This window comes from Stegastes partitus, unplaced genomic scaffold (assembly GCF_000690725.1).
Source record: "Stegastes partitus isolate 25-593 unplaced genomic scaffold, Stegastes_partitus-1.0.2 Scaffold44, whole genome shotgun sequence".
In the NCBI taxonomy this organism is placed as follows: Eukaryota; Metazoa; Chordata; class Actinopteri; family Pomacentridae; genus Stegastes; species Stegastes partitus.
Window position 1 is genome coordinate 261,634 of NW_007577775.1, and position 19,677 is coordinate 281,310.

The 19,677-nt window shown below is 41.6% G+C and overlaps 1 protein-coding gene across 3 annotated transcripts in view; it reads left to right on the top strand.

The window, feature by feature from the left end:
• Positions 1-14,617, top strand: part of gapvd1 (GTPase activating protein and VPS9 domains 1) — a 30,078-nt gene extending 15,461 nt beyond the window's left edge. For 2 of the 3 annotated variants that reach the window (XM_008305939.1, XM_008305947.1), the window contains 16 exons: positions 1,452-1,589; positions 2,868-3,002; positions 3,669-3,788; positions 4,084-4,161; positions 4,969-5,315; positions 5,481-5,568; positions 7,269-7,340; positions 7,437-7,565; positions 7,666-7,792; positions 7,921-8,033; positions 8,938-9,097; positions 9,255-9,442; positions 9,863-10,076; positions 10,749-10,821; positions 10,950-11,147; positions 11,485-14,617. In XM_008305939.1, coding sequence (XP_008304161.1) covers positions 1,452-1,589; positions 2,868-3,002; positions 3,669-3,788; positions 4,084-4,161; positions 4,969-5,315; positions 5,481-5,568; positions 7,269-7,340; positions 7,437-7,565; positions 7,666-7,792; positions 7,921-8,033; positions 8,938-9,097; positions 9,255-9,442; positions 9,863-10,076; positions 10,749-10,821; positions 10,950-11,147; positions 11,485-11,625 — 2,321 coding nt within the window. In that variant the 3' untranslated portion in view covers positions 11,626-14,617. Of the gene's footprint in view, positions 1-1,451; positions 1,590-2,867; positions 3,003-3,668; positions 3,789-4,083; positions 4,162-4,968; positions 5,316-5,480; positions 5,569-6,384; positions 6,418-7,268; positions 7,341-7,436; positions 7,566-7,665; positions 7,793-7,920; positions 8,034-8,937; positions 9,098-9,254; positions 9,443-9,862; positions 10,077-10,748; positions 10,822-10,949; positions 11,148-11,484 lie in introns of all 3 variants that reach the window. The other variant, XM_008305931.1, reaches the window with a different exon arrangement.
• The last annotated feature ends 5,060 nt before the right edge of the window (positions 14,618-19,677 follow it).

Sequence of the window (19,677 nt, forward strand, 5' to 3'; positions counted from 1 at the left end):
TCTCTCTCTCTGACATTCAGTCAGTCCCTGCAGTCTTATTGACCTTGGTTCCTTCTCATTTGCATCCACCATTTTTCATTCTTCGGAATATGGCGTTGGGGGACTTTTCCATCATTAAGTGAATTTACAGCGATTTCCTTATGTGTTTTCTCCAAGGGATTGGGTTATGAGATGCACATTAAATATCCATTAATACCTCATTATCCCACTGATAAGATTACCATGATAATGAGGCAGAAATTCTAATTGTTTCACTTCTTGTTGTGCCACTCATTTAATCATCCACCTGAAAGACAAGTACTGTGCGCCCCTACCTTGAAGACTGTAAACACGGACAGCGGGATAGAGCTCTCCCACTGCCAATGAGGGCCCTGCCCCCGCCAACAGCAGCACACACTGTTGCCTGGGTGCTGGCATGCATGCGTGCTCATGGCGTGTGTGGGCCGTGAAGTGGAAGCATTACGTACCAGGGGGTGCATCTACCACAGGTTGACTTTTTGGTCATGAGCCTTGAATGCTAACTCCCACTCACACCTGCTAGCTCTTTTCCCCCTCCTCTGCATTCTTCCGCCTTGTTAAGCCATGGCCTCCCAAATGGAGATGGAGGGACACTGTGCTGAGGACTTTGTGGGAGGGTGGACAAAGCAGTAATTTGGTTGTGAATAATGCTAGGCTTAATCAACAGCGCAAAGTCATAGCCCTGGAGGCCAGGGCAGGGTGAGATATTACCATTAAACTCTGACCTTTGGCACAGTGGTATATGTGCCTGTGGGTCTCAGCATGAAACGCATGTGACCTCTCTGCATGCAAAGCTCACCGTCTCTGAACCCCCTTCTGCGAGTCGGGGGTTTATTTAATATTTTTTTGCTTATCTCAGGCCATTTCGCTGTGTTGTTTGAAAGTCAGACCTGAAGGCATAGAAGTGATGGAACAGTTTAATTTTTAATTAAGAGGAACCGTGTAAAATCAGTACATTAGGTATAATGTAGTGGATGTGGAAACAATTACTTCACAAACTGATGAGTTGAGCTAAAGAAATGAATAGATTAGTTGTTTCAGTCATTCATCAAACAAAAATGGCCAAACATTTGCTAAATATACCATTTAAAGCTCCCACTATTAGTAATTGCAATTTTCTTCAATTATTTGTCATTGTATAGAATAAATGATTAATTTGTACATTGAAAAACTGACTGATAGATCAGTTAATAACAGAAATATTATTTAATTAAATTTAAAAAAAGAAGTGGATGGAGCAATAGAAATGTGAAGGTTCATGTAAAAAGCATCTCAATTTTAGATATTGCTCATATTTAAACTCAGAATGATTTATGCCTTTGTAGCTGCAGAGATGACTTCTCGTTGGTCCAACACTTTCCTTGACTTAATACGGTGTTTCAAGCTGCTTAAAGAGGGTAACTTTTTGCCTCTTTCTCCATCTCTATTCTCAGGGGCAGCAGCAGAGAATATGCTTGGCAGCCTGCTGTGTCTTCCTGGCTCGGGTTCAGTTCTGCTGGACCCCTATGGCTCCACCATCTCAGAGACCACAAGTGAGGCCTGGAGCGTGGAGGTCCTGCCCAGCGACTCAGGTGAGTGAACCACATTTATTCTGCTGTTACATTGCTCTTTTGCTTTGTTTATCATCTCGATTGTTGCTTTTCATCTACACGACAGTCTCAAATGTGTGTTTAATGCACATGTGTGAACATTTTTGCATGCATATTTATGTTTCTTCAATTTAGTGGGGGCTGGGACGCCAGGTGTGTTTGCACTGCATTCCATACCAAAAACGTGTGCATGCATCTGTCATCATATTTGTGTGCACTTGCCTGTCTTTCAGGGCAAATCTGCCCGTGCCAGTAAAAGGCAGCTTTGGGTTTCCTTAGAGGGACCACCAGGTGTGTTTGCACCTGTGGTAGAGCAGTGGGGAGGGAAGCACAAGGACAGCAGCTGTCCTCAGTCAGTTTACACGGTGTCAGTTCTTTATCTGGCTAGACTTAACATGATACTGCTTTGAGACCGGTGTGTACATTTTGTAGTATTATGCCAGTAATCATTCAGGGCCTCACTTGATATTGTTGTGTTGCTGTTTCAATGCAAATGCTTTCATATAAATTACTTATTATTCTTTGTCTGTTCTTGCAAATTGAACATACAGACCAAACCTTTTATTAATGAGAGATTACGTGCTTGACTCCCTCCTTTGAAAACCAGTGTTTTGTGAAAATCAGTAGAGAGCTTTATTAACAGTGTTAAGTGTTTCTTACAAAAGCTTGGGCCTTATGTTAATTGAAGTAGTACACCATTTCAATATGTGCACTGCAGAAATGACATGCATGAGTGTCTTGATTGCTTTTTGTTCCGTTTGCTGCCCCTGTTCTGCTCGATAATAGCGCGATTGGAGGCTTGCTTCAAGTAGAGTGCTTGTTTCATGGCTAGGCAGCAGAAAACTACACTCTGAAGAGCACTTCACCAACACATTATTACTAACGAGCATGCAAATGAGTACTGCTGTTAGTATGGAGCCTCTGGGTTCGACCCAACAGCTCCATTGGGTAGCCAAAGAATTGGCCATACTAGCTTTATGGTTTGGATTGGCAGTTATGAGACATGATAATGTATGCTTTGTTTGATTTCTTGCATATGTGCACGCTTGGTTTCCCAATAATCGTAATAGTGGACAGGGTGGAGTGAGAGGATGACCATCATCCGTAGCAAACTGCCACGAGTACAGTGGGTTTTGAGTTTCCTTTTGAATGGTATTTTAGGAACATTTCAAGTGAAAAAGCGCACATTCTTGTCACATCTTTCTTTTTCATGGAGAGAATTTTTCTTTTCTTTTCTCCCCCATTTGATTTCATCTGTAGAAGCCCCAGACCTGAAGCAGGAGGAGCGACTGCAGGAGCTGGAGAGCTGCTCTGGGGTTGGCAGTACCTCAGATGACACTGAGGTCAGAGAAGTCAGCTCGAGGCCCAGCACACCAGGCCTCAGCGTTGTCTCAGGTAGGAAACTACTCCATGTTTCCTTCTTTCTCCACCCTCTCTTACATTGACTCTATCTGCCTGCATTTCCTCTGTTTTTCAGTCCTCTTTGTCTTTTGGAAAGTCACATTTTGACCTGCATTGTTAAATTCAGGTTAAATAACTGTTTCTGGCTCTCCTTGTTTCTGTGTAGAGCGGTCACGTTGCTGGGGTGAGGGTTGTTAATCAGCATAGTAGGGTCGGTGTGAAATTTTCTGTACGACACAGAGGTTAATGCTGGTTGTCATGTCCGTGGGCTCAGGTGGACATGCTACGTTGACGTGCATGAAGTAGTATCCTAGATTAAGAAGCCAGCGGTGACGTTCCTGGCTCAGCTCACAGGAAAACGTCCCACGGGATCCTGCCGATGGATAGTCTACTTCTGATGATCACTCTTATCTGTGTCTTTCCCTTTACACATGGGAGCTTACGCTACCAATTTAGAGTTCCCAGTGGGTTCCCATCCGAGAGAGACCATACAGCATAGTCTAAAGAGAAAAATATCCTCTTTTGTTTCAAAACCATTGCACATGCGGGCTTTGTTACTTGGCTACTGCCAAGCTGAAACATTTCAGTGTAGGGGTGATATTGAGCTGCTTTTGTCCTGAATGTCACCACAACTGTTTCTTTTGCATGTGGGTGCCACAGGGATCAGTGCAACCTCAGAAGACATCCCAAACAAGATCGAGGACTTGAGGTCAGAGTGCAGCTCAGACTTCGGAGGGAAGGACTCTGTGACCAGTCCAGATGGGGAGGAGTCAGGCCACGGTAGGAGAGTGTCACATCCCCACTAGGCTTGCGAAGCCATCAGTCTAGTGTCTATCTGGTCAAAACAGCATAAGCCAGGGCTATTTATCCATGTCACTTCTACAGCTGCCACCAAACTAAATCAGTGTTTTGTTTTCGAAAACTGTAATTGTTGTTCAGAGTTGAACTATGTGATATCTTTTTAAATTAATATTACAAATATTTTTTTTTTTTTACTAACAACAGTGCACCTTTTTGTATTAGTGGTTGATAATCAACACTGTTAATTCTCTTGCATTCTTATGTGTTTTTGCAGGAGCACACCATTTGACATCTCCACCTTCGCAGGCCGATTCTTTGCTGGCCATGTTTGATCCCCTCTCCTCTGGTGAAGGTAATTTACTCTCCCTAAGAATGCTCTACAGCCAATGAGAGCTAGAAATGAGTATCATTATATCCCTACCCTAATGTCGTGGAGTCACAGAACAGCTTGAGCTGTGCGAAATTAAACAAAAGAGTGCTCGTACCTCTCACCCCAATTAATGGACATGTTATTGTAAGTGCAAGTGAAATGCCACTTCATTCGGCTCATGTAGTATCCCAAATTATTCTCAGCAGTCTTTGTTCCTACTATTGTGCGTTTTGTTTGTAGCGCAGGTAAAAATATTTTAGAGAAGAATGGTAGTGGCTGTGTCTGTGGCAAGGTGAAGGGATGACAGGTTGAGAGACCTCACCCCAGGCTCTTTGGCACTGTCCCCTTGTCCCACTGTGCTCATGGCACGAGGCTGCCATTGGAAGCTTTTCAGGAGAGAGAGTCTACCCTTGGAACAGGTGGCCTACCTACACCTAGGGCTCATCTCCCACCAACATCTCTCTTTAGCACTCTCCCCCACATTTGGTGGTGTTTTTTTTCCTACTGATTATTATGTTTGGCAACTACTCTTTAAAAACAGGTGAGATGTTACGGTATCACACAACACTACTTTCTAGTGCATCTACATGAAGATTTTTATTAGTTTATTTAAAGCTTTAAAAATAATTGAGCATAAATATAATCAACACAATAAAAGAAAAAATAAACTTAAAGATGGAATAGAATAGAATAAAAAACTAATAAAAAGTGCACAGGGTTGTTTGACTATTGTCTAGTTTTATTCAGAAAAATTGCATTAATGTTTCATTTTCTGCCTTATTACCTCAGGCTCCTCCACTGGAACAATAGTGAGGCCCAAAGTGCACTACGCCAGGCCCCCTCACCCTCCCCCTGATCCTCCTATCCCTGAAGCCAGTGCCCTGGGGCAGGAGACTCGCCACTCTCTTTTCACGCCCCACTGCTTGGCCCAGGCTGAGCTGGAGCACACGAAACAGCGCCACTCCTTCCCTGACAGGCTGGTCCGCAGCCGTAGCTCTGACATCGTGTGCCCAGGCCGCCGGCCCACAAGTGACCCAGGCCTTAACCGACGGGTAGCAGTTGAAGAGCGTGACCCTGCCGGGGCCTTCGCCTTAGGACCATCCTCATCCCCCAGCAAGGACTCCCTGAAAGGAGAGGTAACCAGCTGTAGTGGAGCTCTGGATTAATGTTACAGACTTTTGTGGTTTTGAGTAATACTCCTCAGGAACAGCTTTGAAAAATGATTTCTTTCATAGCCAGATCCAGTTTTTAGGAAACTACCTGCTAGTGTCCAATTACAATGTGCTAATTTCCATTTAAAGGTTGAGGACAGGAAAGACAGCGATGATGAGAAATCTGATCGCAACAGACCGTGGTGGAAGAAACGTTTTGTGTCAGCCATTCCCAAAGGTAAGGAAACAGGCCACTTGGTCATTTTAAGCTTGCCCTCTTTTCTAAACTGAGAAATGAACTTTTTTCATTTTAAAGTGATCTGTTTGATTGCAGTGCCCCTTTATTTTTTTTCATTGCTGGGTAAAAAAAAAAAAAAGTTCTCTTAATCACAACTGACAGGAAATATCACACTTTAAAGAGCAGAGCAAAAACCAATTTATAATGTGAGAAAGAGAATGATGATCCATGTTGTCCACTCCATTGCTGATGTTCCAGTTGGAAAATGATGTTTCTTGTTGTTTGAAGTTACTCCAGAGACGTGTCCAGTCCTTTTTCTCTCAGGTCTCACTAGCTGCAGATTTATATAGACTTTTCAAAGCTAATCAGTCATCAGAGGAGCTTTAGCTGTGTAGATTGTATGGCTGTAGCCCTCCCAGCAGTGCTGTCAGCCAGCGGCTAATGGTCATTAGATAGACCTCTCTGTCATCAGCACTGATAGATGACACATCTCGTGTTGCAGTTCTACTCTACAACCATCTCTCATACATCTGTCTGGGAAATAATGAGCTGTGCCCACATGGAATGACTGCTTATTACTCTTTGAGATAATGATATTTCTTAAGTAAACATTAAATTGATATTCATAAAATGGAGGACTGTGTGCACATGAGAAAGTCAAGAGCCGTGAAGCCTAAAACCGCCAGTCTCCTGCCAAACCTCTGTAGAGTCCATTGTGTTTGTCCTGTTGCTCTGCATGGTGACGCACAGTCAGTTGTCCCGCAGAGCGGCAGCCTGTGCTTGAAAGGCCAACCCTGTCTGTTGTGTTCCTCACAGTGCTGTATTGGACGGCTGAGAGTGATGTCCCAGGTAATGCTTCCATGCTGTCATCATTGAGCTAGCTTTACTGCTGGAGCCAGCGGCTGCGTGCCATGCTGCTTGGTAGATGCTGCCTTAGAGCTGTAGAGCTGTGATGTGACATGGTGTAGCCTGAGTTCACACGCTCACACGCCTCATCCATGCATCCGTTTTGTCACCCCTTTTCCGTTATTTTTGTTCCATTATCTTTTCAGTGTATGGAGAATACAGAATATCAATGTATATCCTTCACCCAGTGCTTCCTGTGTATGTCATCAAATTATAGCCTCTGTAACTCTCTTGTTTGTCCTCTTGGCACTTTTGTGTTAATAGGATAGGCATCTGTAGGACTGTTTATCTCTATATACACTGAATGTTTATAAGGAGTTACAGTGGTCTGTGGTGATATTCTGCTATGAACCAAAGGTTTGTTTAATTCACCATTTTATGTTTTTTGCTTTTTGCTTCTACACTAGACGTGTTTGATACTGTGTGATGTTATACATCACACGTTGAGATCTTTCATCTCAATGCACCCCTTAAAAAATACCAGATTTACGGAAGTGGCTGTCAACAGGTGACGCACGAACAGCCTGTCATAAGGTGATAGTGAAAGTGGTGTCACTCCGCCCAAGTCAGTCATCACATGTCTCAGGCGGGGCCGCTTCTCTGTTTGAGCGACTCGCTGTTTGAACCTCTGTTTTGCTATATTTACTGAATTGTTTGTATTTTGATGCAATTTTATTTTTCATAGTCTCTCATGGGTGTATATTTTGATGTTGTTTGTGAGCCCCAGGCCTAAGAAAGTTTTCTATCATTTTGTGATAGATTTGAGTCTTGAATATCGAGTCTCTTCTCTGCAGCTCCAATTGCAGCATTTAGGAAAAGGGACAAACAAGAGAAAGATGACATTGCCCAGGAACGTATCCCACAAGGTCAGTCCTGGTTTGTTTTTTAATCTCCTGATTGGCTTAAATGGATGTTTGGTCTTAATTTTAATGCAACTTCTTTGGTGGTGGATTGTTTGTTAGATGACCCATTGCCCAGGCACAGCTCTCAAACCCAGGCAGCTGAAGACATCTTGGACAAGTACAGAAACATCAAGAGAACCAGCCCAAGTGATGGAGCCACAGCTGGAGCCTCGTATGATGGTACAGGAGGTCAGGAAATAAAGTTATATGCATATATACATATGACATAAACTTACAGTAGCCAGAGTGAAGAATGTTCATGCTCTGTTTTTTGTATATTTTTCTGCAGATCTTTGTGTGGAAGACAGTGTGCATGACTCTCCAAGAGAAGACACTCTGCAGAACATTTCCACAGATGACCTCCCAGACTCAGCCAGCCAGACAGCACAGCAGCACGACTCCAAGTTCTCTTTCAGGTCTCACATTCACAATCCTACACAAAACTGCAGAACTCATTTTGCAATTGATCACTCAATGCTTCTACTTTTAAAAACAGTTATTAGTTCGTCAGTGCTGTGGATTAGAATTTGTTTTTGTCTTCCAGTGATGCAAAGAAGAAGTTGAGGTTGGCGTTGTGTTCTGCAGACTCGGTGGCTCTTCCCATCATGGCTCCGGCAGCAACAAGGAATGGGCTGCCTGATCACATGGATCCTGAAGGTAGGAGTTAGTGGCAGACTTGTCTTTCTCTTGCTCTGCACTGAACTGAATAGGGATCACAGCTCTTTTGGCTTTCACCTTTTCTGAAAAGACGGAAGATTTCCTTGTAAGATTTTCATTTTTGAAGCATTAATATGGTAAAAGTTGTGACTGCATTTAATACTTAATCAGTTAATCAAACACTGCCCTGTGCTGGATCGGTATTAATGCTCCTGCAGTGATGATTAAACAGTGATAACATTGAGCTGATTATGAAGACCTGTTCATTTACAACATGTTTAACAACGTGTTAGAAAGTGTATTAATTTGGAGCTCTTGTAAAACTTATCTACTAGAGTGTAGTTTTTTTGTCACATCTCTCCAGAGGGGGCAAGGTGCATGTCCTTAATGTTGGCAAACCTCCAACTTGCTGAAAGTGTCCTTAAGCAAGACACCAAATCTGTACCACCTTCACCTTCTGACTCACATTCGAAGGTTTGGGGCAAGGTTGAAAAAGCGGGGGATGTTGAAAGAGAATTCCCATATGGTGTCTGTGAAATATTACACGATTTAACCGTCATACACATGTAGCCTCATAGATGAACATTTTTCCACTCTTTTGTCAGAAACATAGAAGAAGAGTTCTGATATTTCCCAACATAAAGACAAGCATCTTACACTTTCATCACAGCAATTTTGCTGGCTACCACCGTCATATCCTTAAGTAGGACAATAGCAGGCAGAATCAAGTGTAATCCTGTGAAATGAAAAACATTAAAACTATAAGACATCTTATAGTTAAGACAGCATGAGCCACATTGTCATGTGGAGGTGGCAGGCTGTTTAGATTGCAGCAACCACCGGTTCCTTTGTGAGCAGTGAGCAGTGTTGTTCAATGCTGTCTGTCTCTATTGTCCTCTCTCAGACAATGAGATCGTCTGCTTCCTGAAGGTCCAGCTAGCAGAGGCCATCAACCTTCAGGATAAAAACCAGATGGCACAGATACAAGAGACCACGCGCTGCGTCAGCCGCTTCGATCCACGCACCTGCAGGAAGCTGCTGGCTGCCATTGCAGAGGATTACAGGTAAATCCTGCAGAGATGAGATGAGCTCACTTAGGGAACCCTCATGGGTCTTACAGTTTCTTATCTCCTCTCTGTTCGGTATGTGATATTTTAGGAAACTACAGTGGAAATAATCTATCTAATAAATACAAATTTTTTGTGTGTGTGTTTCCTTTAGAAAGCGAGCTCCATACATCGCTTATCTAACCAGGTGTCGTCAGGGCCTGCAGACCTCTCAGGCTCATTTGGAGAGGCTCCTGCAGAGGGTGCTGAGAGACAAGGAGGTGGCGAACCGCTACTTCACCACTGTCTGTGTTCGACTCCTTCTTGAACATATGGAGTCCAAGATGCTTGACTTCATTAAAGGTATTTTAACATTATCACATTCAGTGTAACCAAACCCTCATAGAGCATAATAACCTGACATCCTCCAGAGATTCCTAGCCCTTCTGCCATCTAATTTTCTGCCACTATTGCCACGTTATGCATGATTTACAGTGCTTTTCTACATGTTACTCTTCAGACACAACAAAAACATAGTTGGCAGCAACTCTTAAAAGACAAATGGTTCAATATAAAATCCTATAAGATTTAGAAATACAAGCTGATGTTACATTACTAAATACTCTGGCATACCTGTTAGTAGAGATCTGTTCTATTTTTTTCTAAGTTTTTTGTATTTCCAAGTAATTAAAGTAATGCAAAGCGCAGCACGACTTTTGAAAATCCTGTTCCTGTGTATCTTGTGCTGGGGGTTAAATCTGTTGCTTCTGTGCTCCCCTCCAGCGTTCCAGGGTTGCACAGCAGCCGATGACAAGACAGCAGCAGTGGAGGATTTTCTGCGCTACTTGTACGGTGCCATGGCCCGTGATGCCATTTGGCAGTATGCAAGTGAAGACCAGCTGCAGGATGCCCAGATGGCTATCGAGCGCAGCGTTATGAACCGCATCTTTAAACTGGCCTTCTACCCCAATCAGGATGGAGATATTCTCAGAGACCAGTGAGTAGCTCTGATGCCAACAGTGCCAAACAAAGTGCTTCACTCGGCAGTATTGGATTTTTTACTGTTAGGTGGATTTAAAACTGAAAGTCTGTGCAGACAGCAGAGCACTGTGCTTTTATATCTTGGCATATACACCAATTCACTTAAGTGCTTTTGTCCTGGTGTTAAAATCCCTTTACTTTTCTTCGGCATGGGTCACCACCCAATTGGCATTCCAGAGTTTGATGTACAGTACATCATGTTGGAGCAAAAATCGTTTTGGTCAAGTCTCTTTTATTGAAGAACAGCATAAAAATATATGGAATAAAGAGTATTAAAGTAATATGAAATATTGTCACTCATTCAAAATGTGTTGTTAACATGTGACTTTGCACTCCACATGTTGGATAAATAATATGCATTTGTATTATATTTAACGCGGATGCTGTAACCTCTAAGATTTAATTTTAACTGTGAACATTAACTTGGACACTCTGCAGCTTAAGTTTGCTGTATTTTTTGTAAACTAGTCTAATTGACGTGATCACTCATTAAAACCTTCAGATGGGACTTCAGACTAAACTGATTAATATTTAGGCTGATATGTGACGTGCCGCAGCTGCATCGCTGGATTGGACAGAATGCGTCCCCTCTCCGTTGTCATTAACTGAGTTGTTTTGTCGCACACAGGCTTTTCCATGAACACATCCAGCGGCTCACAAAAGTTGTGACAGCGAATCATAAAGCTCTTCAAATCCCAGAGGTATCGTCTCGAGTCCTCTATTTTTTTTCCCTCCCCCGTCACTTCCATGCATTCACGGAGAAAGATGAAAGTTATTGGTGCTCAGAGCTTCAAAAAGATGTTGAGTTGTTTAACTTTTGTGGTTGCAGGTTTACCTGAAGGAAGCTCCCTGGCCCTCCGCGCAGTCTGAGATCAGAACCATCAATGCATACAAGACGCCCCGAGACAAAGTCCAGTGTATACTGCGAATGTGTTCCACCATCATGAATCTTCTCAGTCTGGCCAATGAAGACTCTGTCCCTGGAGCAGATGACTTTGTCCCTGTGCTTGTCTTTGTCCTCATAAGGGTAAGTGTCTTCTTCATTCTTCTTCTGTATTTTTGCTGACATTGAACTTGTTAGTCAGCTGAAATTGTTTCAAACAAACTTTTGAAGACTTTGTGCTTTTAAGTATTCATCACTAGTTGATTTCTTGTCAATGAAGATTAAAAAACAGAATAACCATCATAAAATCCTTTCACAAAATGAATCACAGTAATCGCAATGCACCATGAAGAGTGCTGTCTGCTAACCTGTGTGCATATATTTTACATATTTACATATTTATGATTATAATCTGTACGGTGTTGCATGAGGTTCTTTGAGCGGCTAATGTGGGCCCGTCCCCACATCTCCTCCCCTCCAGGCAAACCCGCCCTGCCTGCTGTCCACCGTTCAGTACATCAATAATTTCTACGCCAGCCGGCTGAGTGGGGAGGAGTGCTATTGGTGGATGCAGTTCACCGCGGCGGTGGAATTCATTAAGACCATCGACGATCGCAAGTGAAGCAGAACAGCCACCTGTATGGGCAGACTGCGGGGGAAGGAGCCGGGAGACTGGGAGACTTCCCAACCAACTGCTCCCTCTGCACAGCTTATAAAACCTGGCCCTCAGCCTGCTCTTTATTTGTATAGCTTGTACATAGCCAGAGACGTTGAAAGATTCCAAAATATATATTACTGTACGTACGTGGACAAATCCAGGTTTTAGCCGTGGTGGAAAAAAAAACGGCCTTTGGGAAAAATTGGCAACATATTAACTTCAAACCTGATTTGAATGTTTCCTTTAATCTTTTTGTCTCTTCAGTCAGGTTTCCTTTTGGGGTTTGTGTTGGGAATTTTATATATACACAATTACCTATGTGACATTAAATCAACGTAAAAGATAATTCTATATAAAGGGACCAGACTTCCTTGATGTGATCACTGATCTTTTTTTTTTTTTTTTTTCCCCTGGGTGAGAGAGAAGGGCTTCCAATTAAATTACAATATAATGTTCATTAAATGCATTGTGACGCGGGGATTTACAGTGAGTGATAGTTACTGATGGGATTTAGTGACTCATAAACACTGAGATCAATTCGCATTAACCGTACTACTCATAAGGTTAGTGTATCAAACAGTAGGGCAGCTTATTTCAAGAATTGTTTACTTCATCGTATTCCCAAACAGACATCAATTTGGACATAAGGGCCCACATATTTATATGAAATAAAAATGTATTTATTTCTGTCATTCTATTTAATGCTTTGTTTATCTAATTTTAAAAGAAATGAAAATGCATATCATGCCCATTCAAGATGTCTGAGGCAAGTGATGTTGTTCTGCTAAACTTGCTAGGAAAATACTTGCGTTAGGAAGGCACCTTAGCGATGAGTAGCCCTTAGGTGGGGGGATGGCGGGCGATTAACAAATACAGGGTCAACTCATGCACAGAGGAGAGGTGGCATTCATGGAAATATTGAAAATAGTGCCTTTGATGTGGGGCGCACTGTACAGGTAGTTATTTTTAAGTTCTTTTTCTTTTTTTTTTTTAAACTCGACATAGGCATTATTCCCCCCAAAAACACACACACACATACAGAAACACACACACACACACTCCAATGGGCCAACTACGTCTCACTGAGAACCCATTGTCCATCCCTCACTGCAGGAACATGGGCATCGCCACATCACTGATTGTCATGGCTCAGTCCCTTTAATGCACTTGAGTTTGAACAAATGTCCCCTTTGGTATTCTAGATCCTACCTCAGAGTTGAAACCAATGAGCCTGATATCAGTCTGTACACAGAAGCTGTCCTGCATTGGTTGACAACAGAGTACTGGATCAGTTTTGCACTGGTTTTTAAAAGCGGCGAGGGGAACGGAGGAAAAGTTGTTATATTGATCTGCTGTGATGCTTGTTGTGGTCACATCACCCTTAACTAACACAAGCCTTCGTTAGCTAAAGAAAGTCATTTTAGTTTTTAATCTAATACCTGAGAATAGCAAATTATTGGATATTGGCTCTCTACCTCCTCATAAGTTCAAGAAAGGGACTCGTGTTTATGTGCACTTATATTTCTTTTCTTTTTTTTTCTCTCTTCTTCCTCCAATTAGGCGTACTGTGATATCCCAGTGTCATTGTATCTTTCTAATTATAGAACAAGCATGTCTTTAATTATCCAGAAATGACTAAAACTCCTTTTTCTCTTGAAATCCTCTGCTTCATTTTTGTGCACAGATTTTGCCACATGTATAATAGTTTTTTCGATAATCCATTACTTTTCACGGTAAATGACCTGACAGCACAATACACAGTAGGACAGAAGAGCAAATAATCAACACTATTGACTTGTTACTGACTTGCAGTTTATGTTAAAAGTGGTTGGTGTAGTACGTGAGTGTTTTTTTTCTTTCTTTTTTTCTTTTTCTTTCTTGTCTAGTGTGTGTGTGTGTGTGTGTGTGTGTGTGTGTGTGTGTGTGTGAGATGCTTGTGCGACTGGTTGACCCTCTGCCTCCTCTTGCATGAAGTCATTGAATGGTCTGTACATTCTCAATCATGATAAACTGTAGAATAGGATTACTATCTGCCACAGGCCAGTAATTGAACCTGCAAGAGGACGCAAAGCTTCCTCTCTGTGTCCGTGATACTTGCATATCAGAACTCGATGATTTATTTTGCACAAAATAGATGTCTTTTCCTGGAAAATTTGACAGGGAGCAGCGCATTTTCGAAATGTCATTACTTTTGGCCTTTATAGTCATTTAACATAAACATATTGTGATTTGAATATAATTTGAGTAGCAAAGTTAAGCACCTGACTGTTACGCTCTCGAGCTGATGAACAGTCGTATTTATGGGCAAACATCGCAAATGCATTTTTTTTAATATTCGTCTACGGTAGCATGGGGTTGGTGAGTGTATGTGCAGTACACTTCCTCGCAGAGTCGGTGTAATCAATTTGATGAGAAAACCATGCACTGGAAAATCAAGTTGCAGGTTGCATCTATACTAATTAGGTTTATGTGATGTCACTTTAATTGGAAATACATACTGCACGAATCTGATGAAATTATTTGGACCTGGCTTATGTTTCAGTGTTTCCTCAGATGGCCCGATCGCTGCAGCTACCAGTTGACCCCCTGAAGTACTGATCAAAACAACAGATTATTTACACGCTAAAAAAAAAAAAGAAAAAAAAAGCGATTGTGTCTGCAACTGTAATTTTTTTAGCCTTGATTGTATGCAACCCTCTGGGCAGTGGTGTGGAGTGGCTAAAGAGCTGCTCTGCTCTTCAAAAGCTTTACTGCTCTGCTCCCTGTACAATTGAGTTGAAAGGCAGAGCAGTTTAAAAAAAAAAAAGAAAGAAAAGTTTTACATCTTGCATCTAATTTTAAATTTAATTGTAAGCTTGCACAACTATGACATGCGGGGAAAGCCGGTTTGTCTTTACTGTGATTAATGCATTATGTAATTCTTTAAAAATAATAAAAGAAGCAGAAGTTTCCTCCCCCCCCCCCTTTTTTTTTTTTTTTTTCTTCTTCTGTGGCTCTTCAGATTACATTTCCTCCACGGCGAGGATGTGTCATGTTACCTTACTGTACGTCAACACTCGTGTTTCATTATACTGTGGCTTCTTGGACAGTTGTAGGTGTATCTGGTCGGCGGTTCGCACAATAGAAGAGAAGGTAAGAAAATTTATGCATGGAATATAATTGTTAGTGGGGGCAGTGGAGCAGCATCATCCAATCTAGCAGCCACAAATAGCAACCTCTCAGCAAACATTTCATTACTGCTGACAAGTGTTTCGGTGGATTGTAATTGGAGATATCCCCCCCATCTAAAAGCCCTCCTTACTTCACCGATTGCCTTCTCTAATACTCATCTTTTTTTCATCATAAACTTCTTCATGGGGTGCTTTGTGTCCCCTGATGATATCTCGCAATTGTTAATTTAAATTCAAATTTTGGTGTGTGAAGTTAATTAGTTGCATAAGCCAATGGCTAGATAGGCCAGATTTAGAGATTGGATTTTTTTTGACTATGTGGTACTTAGCTGATCTGAGATACAAGGCGACTTGGTTTTTTGTTTTGTGTTAAACTGCTCCTCATGCTGGTTAAAACTGGTGAACTAGTGGCAAGGTGAAACTATACGTGAATTGCTTTAAATGTTAAGTATCAGTGCAGTAGGGTTTGTTTTTACAGGTGATGGCAGATGGATCATGTGAAGAAGAAGAAGAGTTGTTTTTTTTTTTTCGAGTTTTGTGTTGATGTCATTCCACTGCTTGAAGACATAAACAGGCCCGAGGTCTCACCCAGATGGCTGTAGGATAACAGATGATCAGTCCAGCGGGGCTCGTGCATGACTTCACACGTTGGTCTGGTACTTCCTGACCGTAGGGGAACGGTGGGGCCGGGCCTCCTGCCGCACCAATGATCTCATGAAATCACATGGATTCCTCTAAGTTTGACTCCCTGGAGGATTGTGTAGGAACACAAGGTAAACATGTTAACCATCACAAAGTCCCCAATAACTGCAGGTTTGTTGGAGAAAATAATGAAATTGAACATTAACCAATGTGAGGAGGGTGTGGCTTTTACAGTGAATTAAATTATCATTGATCAATATCTGACAATTTCTGATCACTTGTTAAATTCAATAAGCATAGCTGTAGATGGATAGAAGTACAGTCATTTAAGAGTAGAGAGAATTAAAATACAATAAGGATGACTGAAGGTGTGTCAGTGTGGACTACACAAACTAAACTACATTAATAAAAGTAGACTAGTGTTTTCTCAGCATAGCATTGCCTACAATCACAGGTGTAGGTTTCTGGGGGGTGTAGTGGGAGTTGCATCCTTACAATTTAGAACACATGCATTTATATCCTTCACAACAATCCCATGACAGGATCCTGCTTATTTTCCTACACAAATATGTACGATTTGGTTTCTGAATGTGTGGAAAGTTTTGAACGTGAGCAGAAATCGTGCTGAAATGCCTACACGCAAGTCCAGGAGTTTAGAAATGAATTGATTTTTATGTTGAATTGGTGCCTCGTACATTTATTACACACAGAAGTGGACAGAAGAGCACATCATGCCTCCATGTGTTGGTTCAGCTCAGATAATATGAAACGCACTGTAAAACATTAAACAGGAATTTAGTGAGATTAATTAATCTTTTTTTGTTTTGTTAATGTCAAAAGAATTCCACCTAAGATATGTAGTTTATGTCTTCATCACATTTTAGAACTTGCAAACATTAGTTGTCTAATTTGTTGTTGTTTTTTTTTATATTCAAATGATGAGTTGAATTAATCTTCAAATGAGAGTTTATCATCTCATTAAATCAAGTTTTTTGATGAAATGAAATGCAAGACAGCAGACCTCCCACCATGCATTTTTTTAAAGAGTCAAAATTCTCCAGACATTCTTTTATAGTCTTGAAAAACCTATTCACAGTGAAAACTTGCTGTGAGCCATTTAACATGTATTGAATCCTGGTTGTCTTTTACATAATAATGAAAACCCTCAGACAGGTCAGTGCTGATTTCAGTCCCTCTGCTTCTGCACTTATTTTAACACGAATAACTACAAGCAGCCTCACATGTCCTCAATATAAAATAGTTTCAACACTTGTGGCTGATAGTTCTTCACATCAAATAAAGAACTGACTTGTTAAATTCAGAAACTCTGAGAGGAAAGCCAACCTGTCTGTAACAGTTGTCTGAGAGACCGAGCAGTCCATTCAATTTATTATGTTAAGTTGATTGAACTTGTTCAGTTGATGCAGCTAATTTACATTTCAAAACTAATCAGAAGATGCTGAAATAATTATTCAACCAAAGTTTAGATAGCTTAGATTTTTAAGGACGACTTGTGTTTCCAAACGATTAAACTGATTTACACTGTGAGGATTGATATCTAGCGTTTATTTAAAAAATGTATTTCTTCACATTTTGAATTTTGATCTTCTGCTTGAATTTTGTATTTTTCTTTTTAAAAAAAATAGAAAAAATGAAACATCCACTTTAAAGGGATGCAGAAAAGCATGCACAACTGGTGCATTAAAATTAACCAGCATGCAAAAAATGACTTCATGTGTCCCCCCCAATGTTGAGACAGAATCTAAGTCCTGCTACGTCCTGGCTGGAATACAACTGATTTGAGCTTTATTTCAAGACTATTCTTGCAGCATGTTTTCTATCTGGCTGGGAGTGTTCATATTAACCATTTAATACTGTTACAATGCAGCTGCAAGAAAACACAACAAGCAACCTGAGTGCTCTTTATGTGTCTGTCCATCCATCCCCTCCACAGCAGCAGCAGCATGTTTTACCCTCCTTGTCCTGCAGATGGCAGACGCACCATTCATGAGGACGCTCTGCAGATCTGATCTGAGAGCGGCTCAGACAAAGAACACCACGGGGCACGACGGCTTGACATTTAAAACCAGTGGGACCTGCCGTCTGGAACTGGGTCTGTTTTGTTTATTATGGATCTTTGTCAAATTTTAAAATATATGTATATATATATTTTTATTATAATAGAAACTCACTGCAAGCTCATTGAACAAACCAAAAGAAGAAAAAAAAAATAAACTGATGCTTTTCTTGCCTTATAAGAAAACCTGCTGTTGTGCAAAGTTCCTTGTGGTATTTTCCACAATGAGAGAAGTATCTCCATGAGACATCTCATCACGCCCTGTTTTCACCCCTCACGTTCCATACTGCACATCTTGTTGGACTAATCTGCTGCTGCTGCTGCTGGTGGAAGGAAATCTTCACTGAGGACAAAACAAACAACACAAGGCAGCAGCACGTCAATTAAATTAAGTGTGAGGTTGAGGAGGAGGAGGAGGAGGGGGGCAGGAGGAGGAGGAAGAGGAGGAAGGGATGTGGGGGGTGTGGGGGTGCCTAAATGAACAAAATGTCAAATACACATATTAAAACTTAAATGAAATAGCCGCAAGGATGCAGGCAGACGAGAAGATTAAAACTCAAAGGGATACCAAGTCTCTGTGCCCTGAGGTGGTGATACTGAAAGAGATGCAAATAGTAAAAGTAAGAACCATTCTCTGTAATAATTTCTGCCTAAACTACAGAGACAAAGGGTTGAGGAGGAGATTTGTGTCTTGTAACAAATAATATAATAGCTCTGCTTCATTACAAGGTTGCTGCAGAGAGTCAATATAAAGCCGTGGAAATACAGCAAATGCAAACACTAATAAGCTGCACCATCATTCCAGAAGTACAGATATGTGAACTATTGCATCCTCCTGCATTTCTATAGTGGCAATTTTTTAATGTTTTTTTTTTTTTGCCTGAAATAGCGGACACAGGGATGTATTACATTGCCCATGTTTTCCTTTACTACTCACCATAAAGGGTATCAATTAGGCAAAGGTGCCAGTTACAGTGGTGCTTCTGAGGCGACCGCTCCTTCCTTATATTTTGCTTATATCATTAGAAAAAGAACAATTTTCACAGGCTCGGCTAATCACCTCTGAGAGAAAGAGTGGGTGGTGACATCAAATTGAACCGTGGAACAGGAATTAGATGCACTTAGCCATCACATGTTAATGGCAGCAATCAACAGCCAATTACCCAGCGTACTTGAGTACCTTGACAAGTGCAGGTGTACCCTACAACTAACACAGGCCTCTTTCGCGCATTTCCATAAATTCGACAGTAAACTCCCTCTCTGATTGAGCGTGCATTGAGGTTGCAATTAAGCAATATTGTTAGGGAAGTGTCAAGTGTGGATCGTAAGGAGAGGAAAAAAAAAATCCCTTAAGGGCAATAATAACACGCATTTTATCTGGATGCATGTAAATCAATAAAGCTGTGATTTGTTTATATTAAAATGTCCTTTCTTGTTATTGCCCTTAGAGAAATGCACATGCTGCTCGAGCTGATTTGAACATTTTGTAAATCAGTGCTCAGAAATTTGTTGGCAGGCAGCTTTTTTTTTCTTTTTTCTTTTATGTGCAACCGGACAGTGCAGCGGTGTCACAGCCTGGCATGGCCTTCATTGTGAACATGATCTAGGCTGAAGATCTGCTGCTGATGCTGATGATCTCTGTCACTGGGGTGGATTTCAGGGCTCAGCTCTGGCTGCTGCCCTGACAAGTCCCGGAAAACACACGCGTGCACACACACACACATGCATGCATTTAGATAAACACATCAGCCCTGCACACGCTGTGAGGCCAGCGTCCCGGCATGACCCACTTTGATTATTCTGTCCTTAAGCAACAGGTGATGGGCTTCCCCGGATGTCATCTGTGTCGTTGGCCTCTGTTCAGAGACAGCATTCAGGACCCAGGGAGAGCTGGCTGGCAACATGCCCGATATACAAGTGAGCTGTCCTATCATTGACATCAAGTAAGCCGAAGATGTCATGTCTTCATCTTGTGAGAGTTCAATCCCCCTTTCAGGATGGATCAAGCTCTCTGTCGCTGGAGAGAAGCTGTGCAGATAAGTGTAGCGGGTCATACTTCCTCCCGGGAATGTCTAGAAAATAACCCTTGGGATACAGGCGGGCTTAATCACGACTGCTTTATTGGTG